This window comes from Helicoverpa armigera, chromosome 1 (genome assembly GCF_030705265.1).
Source record: "Helicoverpa armigera isolate CAAS_96S chromosome 1, ASM3070526v1, whole genome shotgun sequence".
Lineage (NCBI taxonomy): Eukaryota > Metazoa > Arthropoda > Insecta > Lepidoptera > Noctuidae > Helicoverpa > Helicoverpa armigera.
In genome coordinates this window covers 13379420-13391903 of record NC_087120.1, presented here as the reverse complement: position 1 = coordinate 13391903, position 12484 = coordinate 13379420, and the positions used below count along the sequence as shown (strand labels likewise).

The 12484-nt window shown below is 38.4% G+C and overlaps 1 protein-coding gene across 3 annotated transcripts; it reads right to left on the bottom strand.

Annotated features, from left to right (window-relative positions):
* Positions 1–236: 236 nt before the first annotated feature.
* Positions 237–12467, bottom strand: LOC110374281 (G-protein coupled receptor 52). 3 transcript variants are annotated; one of them, XM_049837838.2, is made up of 5 exons: positions 6764–7157; positions 3552–3611; positions 2606–2785; positions 1907–2151; positions 237–1493 (listed from the first exon to the last, which is right to left on the bottom strand). In XM_049837838.2, the coding sequence occupies exons 3-5, from the start codon at positions 2781–2783 to the stop codon at positions 897–899; spliced, it is 1020 nt and encodes a 339-aa protein (XP_049693795.1). In that variant the 5' UTR covers positions 2784–2785; positions 3552–3611; positions 6764–7157; the 3' UTR covers positions 237–896. The 3 variants fall into 3 exon arrangements, with proteins under 3 accessions (XP_049693795.1, XP_021187614.1, XP_021187612.1); XM_021331939.3 differs by lacking the exon at positions 6764–7157 and adding an exon at positions 11747–12467 and having other exon boundaries at positions 250–1493; positions 1895–2151; XM_021331937.3 differs by having other exon boundaries at positions 251–1493; positions 1895–2151; positions 6764–7154.
* Positions 12468–12484: the final 17 nt, after the last annotated feature.

Genomic DNA, 12484 nt, shown 5'->3' with positions numbered 1-12484 from the left:
GCAAACTTATATGCTCTAGTTAAACTTCCTCCCTTTGAGATTATTCAATATTCAGTTCTAACTAGATAAACAATTTTACAATTCAACAAACGAGTTAAATTGTTGGCACAAGATGCAGCTTTCAATTAAAATGTATTTATCTTAGTGAAGGTAAATGGAAAATGTTTTATTGAAGTCGATATTGCAATTAATCAAACTTCTTTGTTTTATACGGAACACTAAGTACACGATTTCTGTCACAATTAAAATATCTGTTGTATTTATATCGCGTCAAAACAAGAGACAGATATACCTCCTGGTTGTCACAACAGTATCGAATGTGGCACCCTCGAATACATATGTACACTTACGTATGGTCATTCATTGGTAAATTGAACATTTCATTCCTTACAGCCTCTAACACTACATACATAACGCTTAGACCTAACGAATATTCATTGAGTAAATGATATGATCTTTATTGCACGAGGCAGAGTGTTTACTTCAAACTTAAACACATTATTGTCAACAATTATTGACTATAAGAAATCATTACAATGAATTTTGATAGTTTAGTTTGCTTTAGAGAACTAATAACCATAAAGACTCAGTGTACGCTATAGTTGAAGCCGAGTCAATATTCGTGTCAAGCTTACATTACAGGAATGATCAATAGGTAGTGTATTAAATCATTAAAATGATAGTCATACATTATCATGAAACTCACAGAAATATCGACACAACGCTCGCAATTATTCAGCACAGCAAGTTCTAAATTCGAGAACAAAATACAAGATGGTGGACAAACGTAAAGCCAGGCCAGGTATCTAAATCCTTATCATTGGCTGTTCCACACTACCGTGTATTGTTCGGGTCGTCACTTCTCAAAGGATTTACATACCCGCCAGAAGGTGAACTCAGTCGTCGTTGTCCAGGCCGATGAGTTCAGCTGCCAGGCGTCCCTTGCCGCGACAGCAAGCCGTCAGACACAGTATCCTTAGAGCGAGCCTGAACTGCGGGCTGAACGTCAGCAGAATAACAATCTTCCAAAATGAATTTAGAATCCCCATCCATACGACGCCGAAATGTAACATGGGTACCTTGATTTCCTGATCGGTACAATATTCGTAGAGTTTGACGACTACGTAGGGCGTCCAGCTGAGCCAGAACGTGCAGACCATGATGAAGCTCATCCAGTGGCTAGGGTTGGACAGGTTCTCGGCCAGCGCCGTCGCGTACTCCTTGTCGTGGATGGGCACGCCGCTGTTCAGCCGTCGCTTCATGGAGAAGATGTACCAGTAGTTGTACACGATGGAGATCACGCTGGGGCCCAGCACTAGTATACCCAGGGTGGCCGTGTAAGCGTACGTAGTGCCCCAGTCCAACATGCATATAAAGGTTTCCGTGTCGAAATTAGCTTCCTTTTTGTACCCGAGCAGAGGCGGGCAGCAGAGCATAGCGGCTGAAATCCATGTGAATACCATCCAGCACTGACTTCTAGTGCGCGTTTGTACCTGGTCCATGGACATCGTTATTAATAATTAGCCAACAACGGGCGCGGCCTAGACTAAGCTAACATTTCTGACTTTTCATTAATATTGGGACAAAATCATTTAAAATACTAGAAATATTAATATTAGATACAAAATAATTAATCATGCTAATGATTAAATTCGACTAGTAAAATGTAAAATGTTATTTAAATGTTCAGGAACTATTAAAAAGATACAAAAATGATATCTACTTTATTGTGATTAGTAATTATTAAGTAAAAAGAAGAATCGATCTCGTATGGTTAGGAAAATGTGGTTTAGTTCAATCAAATATCGATTTGTTAAAGGTTCAATTACTAAATGCGAATGCATCAAATGCAAGCTAGCTAGCTAATAAAAAAAATATTGAAAAGGATAACTACCGTCGCACTAACCGTCTCATAGCGGAGAGGCTTGCGGACCGCCAGATAGCGGTCGACGGAGATCCACATGAAGGTGTAGACGGAGACGGACCAGAGCGTGACTTCCACGTAGCCGGCCAGGCGGCACATGAGGTCGCCGAACATCCAGCGCCCCGTGATGGCGGGGTATACGGACAGCGGCACCACCAGCACGCCGATCAGCAGGTCCGCCACCGCCAGCGACAGCAGGTAGTAGTTTATCACCTCGTTCGACAGACCTGCACACACAACACACCACAACTCTTACCTTTCATCCCCATGTCATCATAGTAGAATGTAGGTTAATGCCTATTGCGTAATGTCTCCTTCGCTCAATGTGAACGACACCATTCTACATGAAATGTGCTAATATAAACCGTTTGAAAGAAACCTGAACAATTCACTAGATAATCCACTTCAGCACGGATTAAATTTCCAAGGGATAATAGCAGCTAAAAGCGATTACGAATCGGCATTCTATTCCAGTGCCTACAGTACAAGGACCGACAAAAATTGCTATGGAATTTAACCTGGTCCGCAACTATGTGTGTGAAGTTGTAAAATCATTTAAAATTATATTCCTAATTAGAGTACGTGTCTGGGTAAATGTTGGTATTGGTAATGAAGAGTTTTATTTGCTCGTGTTTTCATGAATTGCCTTCACCAAAACGTATGTTCAATTTAAAGTCATACCTTTGAAGTTGAGAAATGAAGCAATGATGAGTAGATTGGAGACGACTATCGCGATGCCCATGACGGCAATGATGGCAGCTTGCGTCAGGGTCTCGAAGGAGGCGAGGGGGCTGTCGGCCACGCTCACGTCACCGCCGGCCGCGGCTCCGCCCCGAGCGCTCATCATCTTGGCAGGCATACCTGGGTGCAACGACACCTTCAATACACGACATACGAAACACGCATCACGAAACCATTTCTTAATTTTCTTCTACAAATAAGGCACATTTGGGATTGTGTAGGCTGTATTCCTAATGACAGCAATGACAATTTCAGTATTGCTTATGATACAACTGAGCTCGCCTGCCAAGGCATACTGCCGATATATTAGCGAGACATTCACGCCAATCAATTCAATTACCACATAATTACTTTGTCAATAACATAAATCGTTTATTCACTATTAACTGATTCTTCGCAGATAAGTGTAGTACTACAAAAGAGTTCGATTTTACTCACAATCTGATAGTACGACTGCGGACAAAGGCCTCTCGTAAAGGTCTCTCGAAAGTAGTACGAATCTTTTTTTACGAAGACCTAATTCCTAGATGCAGGTCAGATTCGAATGCACAAAGATTTACATCTGAGGAAGGCTTAAATAGAAAGCCTAAGTTTAGACGATTTTATTAAAATTGCTCGCTGGGGCTGACAAGTTGACAAGATGTTTGTGTCCAACATTTTATCATACCATTTTAAGATATATTTGGATATGGAAAAATTAAAGAATAAATGAATAGCTTTGTATTGTAGAATATTTTTATATTTTATAGTTTTTTTTTCAGACAGTAAAAAGGATACTGGCTGTGTTCTACTTTATGGTTTTGAAGAAAATGTTATGACCTAGATAATGTACGCGCTGTTTATAAACTATCCCTAGTTTGCATAATAACGATATTAATCAACTCACCGTTAACTTTACCGGGGAGGTTGTCTTAGAAGAACAAGGCTGCCATATTCATGTCAGCATCTGTTAGAAAAAAATATAAAATTTAAATATTTTATATGGAAAAACATAATAAAGGCATCTTACAATTAGAACGTAGTTATTCTTTTGTTTTAGTATTGAATGCCATTTTATGGGTTCTTCGAAGACTTTTCATCAATAGTTAGAAGCTACCCGAATTGAAAAACTTGCCTTCCAAGAAAAAGATATAGAATGCATACAAAATTAAATTGTAGTTTAACTAAGTTGAAGACGCGAATATTAATTACATAACAGTCGCAAAAAGCTAATAGTATACTTTATGACTTTATTATAATAACGTAAATATAATTGGCCTATTTGATAAATATTGCAAGCTGTTCCTAGATTGCACAGGTAATTCAACTCTTTAACGCATCTATTGGACACCTAAATGAATATGCAAGAAACAAAAATACCAGTGTAAAAATATAAAAACGAAACCAAACCTTTTAAACGCCAAATAAATCACTTAACTATCCAAATAGGGATTTGAACAACACAAACGGAACAAACAGATTTGCCAATAAAAAAGTTGGAAATAGCTCGCGTTTCTAAAAGTCAGCTGATGCATTCTATATCGGGTACATACAGAAGAACATTCTGGCCTATTTTCCTCGGGTCATTGGCTTCACCTTTGACCGAGCAGAGCACGCCTCTATTTTCGTCACAAAACTTTCAACTCTCAACAATAACTCGATTGCTGTTTGTATTTGAAACGTAAATTGAAAATTATATGCCAGATATTGGCATTTATTAGAATTTATACAGACATAATAATTAGGCACATGATGAATACATTTGTATTACATTTAATATTTAACAATGTATTCGTAAAAGGCCGCTTTTATCATTAATTTTCGTTTTCACCTTTAATTCTGAAAGCTCTTTATTAAGAGATTAAAGCATGGGTTTATTCAAATATAAAATAAAAGTACTTTTCAATAACGTTGGAAACAATTTTCAATTTTATTTAAATCCTCTCAATCATATTTGATATTTAAAACCTTTGATCTGGTTTATGCGTAACTCCGCTTTTGAATAAACATTATTAACATTTTATGTTTTCTTTTGTAAATTTAAATTAAATGTTTAAAAAGATTTATTTAAAGTGGTTTGGAAATGTAGCGAACATTACTTTGTTTTCTGCTTTTTTTTTGTTTCAGGCAGTAAACGCAGTAAGTGTTTTTATTTTCATTTTAACAATAACAGAAAATAGTCTAGCTTTTAAACTTAATTATAAACTTAAAGTTCTTGCTATAAAAAGGTGGAGAGTTATCCATCTATACTTATTTAAACTTATATTATAAAGCTGAAGATTATGTTAGTTTGTTCAAACGCGGTAATATCAGAAACCAGGTAGTCCCATTAGAATAATCATTTCAATGTTAGATAACCCTTTTACTAGGAATGGCTATATGTATATACTTCATGCGCTCGGAAAAACGTAGCGTACAGCTACTCTCGTTAAAATGGTCTATCTAACATTAGAATGATTTAACTAATCGCACTAGTAGTGCCTAAGTTTAGCGCGTTCAAGCAATGAAAGAAACTCTACATCTTTATAATATAAGCATACAAGTACGGCTTGAACAAGATTCATACTCAAACGAACGACATAAAAACCACCTTCAGAGAATAAAATATTCACGTAACACTTGATACAAACTTTCTAATCTACCCTAAACGGTTCTAAGAACGATTGTCAGCAACTGGCACAAGGACCAACTTTCTGTAAATAAGTACATAAATATTATATAAGTTGCAAGGCTAGCGACAGCCATTTCTCTCGTTAAAACTTTAATATTTTTTTGATGTGCACGCTCACAGTTCAAAGTATTCCAAACCACCAATAAATGAAAAGGTAGTTCTTAAATATGAATTGCTTTTTTCCATCAGTTTACACGGATCTTTTTAAAAATTCTCTATGTAGCGACAGTCGTCCTTTGTCGTTTAAAATAGATCGATATTTAATTAAAACAGAAATATTTCCATGAAGTTTTACATTCACTGTAGTTTTTCTATCACGCAACAGAATTTTAACACACTTTTGGTAAAAACATTCGCTACAATGTATGAAGGTCCTATAAAATATACACAGGTACCCGAGCGCAAGAAATATGCAACACAAAATTGAATAAAAAGTTATTATCTACGAACCCTAAGTGATGCCAGGTGTTGGCGAGAAAATGTCAAAATGCCACACCCTCACGTTCGCAAACCTCCCCCTACCCAACCCCCGTAGCTATCAGAAACCTTCAATATATGGACTATGCAATATCACAAGCACTACACGAATAGCACAGAAACACAGGATTATTATATATCTTATTATCTAGGAATCAGTACACACATTCACTTCATAAAAAATGCAGTTCAAAACTACGTATTAAATGGTTTGAAACAATCGTTTGACTGTGCTGTGCATGTAGCTTTCGTAGCCAGTGCACGCAAGCGTAGGAGAACCGCTACGCCGCAAGCTACGAAGCGCAAGCATTGCCGTAGCGTAGCACTACGGCACTACACATCGCAAACTTTAATGCATTGTTAGTCGCCAATATATGGTGATAGTCCTGCAACTTCCAATTCTAACTATAAACAAAACGCCCGAGGACAAATTGGAATGGAAATGCAAATATCACGTAGCAAAAGCACAAGGTTATAGAGCGAAGGACATTTTGTGCGTCGGCTGTGGGCTACACCCCTACAATACTGCACCACACTCTAAGAATCATTACCACCATAGTTAATTCACAGACAAATTAAGATAACTGTTGGCACAAAATATTTTAGTATCACTAAGCGTGGGACGTAATTTCATTCTGTGTTTTTACGTTTGAAAACACGAATCACAATTTCTATTGGTACCGTGCCAAAATCGTTACTACTGAGTCGCCGAAATACACAGAATTGTAGTATTTATTCGCATAAAGCAGCTGATTATTTTGTGAAATTACGAAAAGTGAGTAAACACAGACACTGGCGTAGACACCATGTTAGTAGTTTTAATTAAAATATTGTGTGGGACTTGTAACACACCATTTACAGGATATCGCACACGGTGCGCCGCGACGCAATACAATGACCAAATAGTGGACGCCGGGGTGCAAGGTCAAGTACACGCGGAATACACACTTTATGTAACATTATGCACTTACGTAATGCGAAGCTGCGAGGCAGTGAACGACTCGAAACGTTATATGAACCCTAGCTTCACTACAACACAAGGAATTTGTTTTAATTCACGTTTTTGTGAGAGAAACTATCGTTTTAAGCAGTGAATGCCGCGGGAAAGTGACGCACCGGCACGGAGCGACGACTAGGGGCGGTGTTATTGTTCGGGAGGGAAGCGTGGAGCGCACGCGGCATTTCCAAGTCAAGGTCAACTCGTGGGAGCTCCTCTGGCAGCTGGGCGCTCCAAGGTCACCCGGCGCCCCGCACCCCCGGCTCAATCGATACCGAATTATATACGAACTACGTGCTGACAGGGACGAATACGTTACGATCTACGTGTGTGTTACCTACCTTTCCAAATTATAAGACCTAAAGATTTTAAATAATATTTAGTTGGAAATATTTTGTGGTTATAATGTATAATTATTCAGGGCTGAACACACTCGTCTCTGCGAGACAGGACATCTGTATGAAACGAAAGTTAAACTAATAAACGGAACGACAAAATATTATGCACTAAGATAGAGACCAGTGGCTATTTTGAGATTTCGTAATATGTATAAATATTAGGGAAAATCCCTATAATAATTTCAATCTAACTTCTAACTCGTCAGTGTAATAAAATGTAATATTAGATATTTTCATTGCAAACAATATTATGTCCCCACGCTAACCATTACCGTGGCTTGTATTTACTCTTTACCTTTTAACAGCATTGTTTCTAAACTTAGCATTGTGAAAGGTAACGCCCGCCCGTCTACACCCGGTATAAATATTACTGAATGGATCTACTCACTCCACTGGGTTTGGTGTATATAGCCATCCTTTTCATTCCTAAGTACGAATTGTGTTCAGAGAAAATCGTCGCATAGTGGTTACTGTATTTCAGTAAAAGTGACTCTTTCAGCTATTGTTATTTCAAGCACCTTTTAAAGAAATAAATTATATTGTTCTGTTTACTCGACAAAGTTACTACTTACGTGGAAAAATAAATGGAAATGGGTAATTGATTTTATCATTATGAAGTATGTATGTTTTAATTTTACCACAACCTACCGTAAAATGACTGCGAATTATTTGTCATTTATGAATATTTCAATTATATTCGACCATAACCGCAGTTCATACGTATGGCAATTAATAAAATGAAAACCGCTGGCCTTTTCGGTGGTTGAGCAATATAATAAATGAGTTCCAAAGACCATTTTAATATCTATTTAATTACAAAGTATGTATTACACTATAAATTAATTATTCGCTAGGTAGGAAGCAGGTAGAGAAACCTCAAATCTGTTGCAGCCCGCAGCGCGGTTTAAAAAGGACCTTTCAGCAGATCCTATTATGTACCCACTGGAAGCCGACCCCAACATGATTGGGAAAAGGCTCGGAGGATGTTTATCTACGTGACAACGTTTTACTACTTTTTTACTACTTTTATTTTTAAATAACAATAATTGATTAAAATTACTTGTTAATTTTTAACCGACTTCCCAAAAAGGAGGAGGTTCTCAATTCGGCCGGTATGTTTTTTTTTTCTATGTATGTACATCGATTACTCCGAGATTTATAGACCGATTTATTCAACCAAACCATTAGATATTTCAACGAATTCTGTGAATGTAACTATTCGTAGTCGTTACGACTAGTTGTCGCCATCATTCCGCACCCATCGACATCAGCGGGAGTTTTTCGCATGTTCACTCGACCTCTTTTCTCTAAGAGTTTCCGCACATTGCAAACTAAACAGTCAGTCGATAGTTGACGATAGTTGACTCCATACAAAATTTTCAGATCATCTGATACCGGCTAAATACCTGATCTTTGTAATGTGCGATTGATCTTCATACTGATTGTTTTATGAGCCCAAAAAATCTATCGGCTGAATGAAAGTTTGCAGTGAGCGAGTACTTTAAAAATACCATTTCGGATGCTGGAACTGGTTGGAAATGCTCTTTGAGACGACACACAGGGATTGCGAAGTATTCAATCATTCAAAAAGACTCTCAAAGTCCGCATTTTCAATATTCATTCGTGACGTACATACCTACGTACTTATCCGAATTCACAGAAATGTACTTTTCATGTAGGTACGTAAGAGAAATGTAGACGAGGAGAGTTATTGCGTAAAGGAATATTGAAGCACATGCAGGTTACATGTATTTTGAAAACATGTGCAGCGATCCAGCGACTCGAACATGTACCAAAGCAAGCTAAGGATGCGTCTACACGGTGTATGTAGCTGGAGCAAGTTAACATGCGCAAGTGACAAGTAACAAGAGCACGCGGGGGAGTATTTTGCTTTGGTACATGCGCGAGTGGACCCGCACATTTTATAAATGCATGTAGTCTGCACTGTGTAGATGCATCCTAACCACCCACGTGCTCTGTTGCGTGCGCGCGGGTCACTTGCGCATGTTAACTTGCTCCAGCTACATGCACCGTGTAGAAGCACCTTAAGAGACCGGCATTGTACGCTTTGAATGGCTCGTCGTTTTACAACAAAAACTTAATGGCGATACTCAACACTGCCTACGTTAACAATGTATCGTTATGCGAACTTCGCTGGAATATAAAATTCTTTCTCGCGTTGCAATGTTGTCAATGCTCGTTATTTTATTCCGATTTGCAACACTGTTTTAATTATGTATTTTTTTAATTTACATTAACGTTAAAATGTTTTTATTTATTTCTTTATGGTTTTTCGGCCCCGTCAGGCTTTTTGTAGGTCAGATAATCGGGCCGATTTTTTTTAGGACGTTCTGACAAGAATTTTCTTAATATCCAAAGCCTCGATTTATTGTCTCGCGGAATTAACGTTTCATATTTTTCCTAACATTTTTGGGTTTTGTGTAAGTGCTGATTTATTAGCCTAATTTGAATAAACGTTTAAGCATTAAGGCTCTAGAGAGACGGAGTCAATTTCAACTGCAATCCAAATTGCTGTGCAAGTTCAATTTGAAAGCAGTTGAAACGACTGCAATAGAACTGCAAACCCACCGTGGGTTGCATGCAAAGATTGCATGCCGACTGCAATCTGACTGCACGTTTAGTTTGCAGTTGAAATGCGGTCCGCCTGTCTATATATAGCCTTAGTCGGTTTCTTAGTATTTCATGGTAAAAAAACGTTTTTAATTGGGTTCATTGCCCACAAAAACAACGCTTCAGTAGATTTATTACCTTAAATAGGTACTTACTCCGCGTTTATTAGGTAGTCTGCTAGACCTAGTCCATATCTATACACATTTTTATTATATAAATATAATAGCCGTTTGTATGATATGCCAACAAAAGCTTATTGCGAGATTATTCTGTGAAAGCGCCTTTGACACGGAAAACATTTTGCCGCTTTTTGCAACTGCACAGATCGCTTGGTAGACTGTAGATCATTTTTTACTTTCATAAAACTAATAGCAGCGATTAAAATACTTCACGTGTATCATCCAAGGTTTTTTTCGCCCAAAAACCCAAAACTATTTCAAAAAGCTTAGCTTTGGTATAGTTAAGATATATTTTTGTAAACAGTTGTGAAGCTTGGTAGAGACCAACGTTCGTGAAAATGTCACTCACACGCGCATGTGCATTGATCTTTTATGGTCTTCTCTCATTGACATCCCTATGCCTCAATAGCCCTACGCACTGACCTCTATAATTAGCTACGTCATTATTTTGACAATTTGGCTAAGCTTTACTGACTGACTCTCACTAATGGTATTCTAGTTCGCGCACATTTTTATTATATTTACTTGGTTCGGAAAATGCATTTTGCTTTGCCTGTTTTTATTCTTTCTTTTTGTTCATTGTCAATAAGTGTATATAAGCCAATATAATACAGTACCTGTTAATTTTGATATGATTCGCTTTGACACACTTTGGATATGTAGACCTACATACGCAAATGTTTGTTTTACATCCAAAGGTTTTATCCCACCAACTCGGACCATTCCAAAAAGCTGAGCTTTGGCATCCAGCCAATTTATTCGCACAACGGTAGAATCGAAGAGCAGCCTCCCTCGCTTTTAACGTAACACCACGATTGGCTTTCGTATAGGTTGCAACCATTTATGTGCAAAACCAGGAATTGAGACCATATAAACCATGGAGTAAGATGAGAGGCGATGCCATAATGCAGGTAGGTCAGGCACCTTCTTCTAGGTCATATAGAGTGATCTAAGGGGCGTTCTTGTTCTTTGAAACATCTTTCAACGATTTTTGGACCGTTCCTCTTCCCCCGCACACTCGCATTTGGGCGCGCTACTTACTTAGATTTTCTGTTATAGCCAGTAGTTTAGTACTCCATGATATAGGCCATAAGACCCTTTGTGTTTCATAGATTGATATATACTTACTCAACGCTTATAGATAAAGAAAATATGCTGTTAATCCTTGTCCAACGGCGAGGCGACGCAACTGGGATACCGGCAACATACCTGTGGTGACCAACCATAGCTATGCCGAACATTTGGACTGCTTTGGGAGATTATTCCAATAACTTTATCGCTATATATGTTAAACTATACCCATTTATTGATTTACATATAATATAATCTTTTTTAATCAGAATCAATCCTGTACTATTATATATAAGAAACCCATGGCATTCAATACTAAACGAGCTATAATTAAGGATAGATATTTTCTACCTAAGGAGTAATGTTACCAAAATGTTGGATCAATAGGATGCTTGGTAAGGTGTAAACAACGAGTCAATACTCTTTTCGAAGGGAACAAAACACGCAAGCGTAAGTATCCACATTACCTTTGTCGTGACTAACCCAAAAATGTTATTGATTGAACCCAAACACGATTCCATAGAACATTTAAAATGTATTGTTAGACTATGGGTATAATTTTATCCTTATTTCTAACCTACTTAACTTACAATTACTTAACAGCGCTTGAATAAGAGTTTGAAACTCATAAAAGTTTTGTAAACTTTTGAAAGTAACAAACGAATGTATAAAACTTACTTTTTGTGGGTGTGACGGTTTTCTCGGAGGCTTCGGTGGGTTTCAGTCGTAATGTTGTATTTGGCGCGAACCGGGCGCCCTCTCAGATCGCTCACTATGGCTAAGGGTCGCGTTTCACTCGCTTGTGGCAAGCGTGGCAACTGTCCAACGACTGTAGCGAGTCGCTCACTGCGGAACGTGCTGCGCGCGCACTGACACACCCTACACACTTCGCCGCTATACTTAACTGATTTCTTCACCATTCAGTTAAAATGAGGGCAATTTCAGCCACCAAAATGACCAAGCCTGCTTTTTCAGTCACCCCGAGTAAATCGCTAAAGAGGCTGTGAAGCCACGAGGCGACATAGTGACGGGCGTCGCATTGCAGGAATATAATTGATGTACAACTGCAACTACGTTGATACAGACAGCATCATATGCATGCAATGGGGGGTAGGCACGGTTGTTGAGCGCAAAGACACTGTAAACTTTGAAGCACAATAAATTGAGTTGAACCACGGGGCTGCAAATATTTTAGATGCTTGTTTTGTATCTGTCATGTTAGTTTGAATAACACCATAGTTCTGTATATTGGAGGTTGAACGCGAAAGATACCTTAGAGGTGTGCCCGGGGACAGAGGCACCGAGTGAGTCGCGCGCTCGCCGGCTCTTTGGTGCGCGCGAACCTAGCGCACCATTATGTTTTCATCGAGGGGGTCGGACCTTTTTGGGGTTCACCTCTGCGCAACTCTCGCTTTG

Coding starts and splice junctions, on each gene's coding strand:
- LOC110374281 (XM_021331939.3), bottom strand. CDS start 2,783: ATGCCTGCCAAGATGATGAGCGCTCGGGGCGGAGCCGCGGCCGGCGGT. Junction 2,152..2,605: donor TTCATTTCTCAACTTCAAAG/GTATGACTTTAA, acceptor TTGTGTGTGCAG/GTCTGTCGAACGAGGTGATA. Junction 1,494..1,894: donor ATGAGACGGTTAGTGCGACG/GTAGTTATCCTT, acceptor TCCATGGACCAG/GTACAAACGCGCACTAGAAG.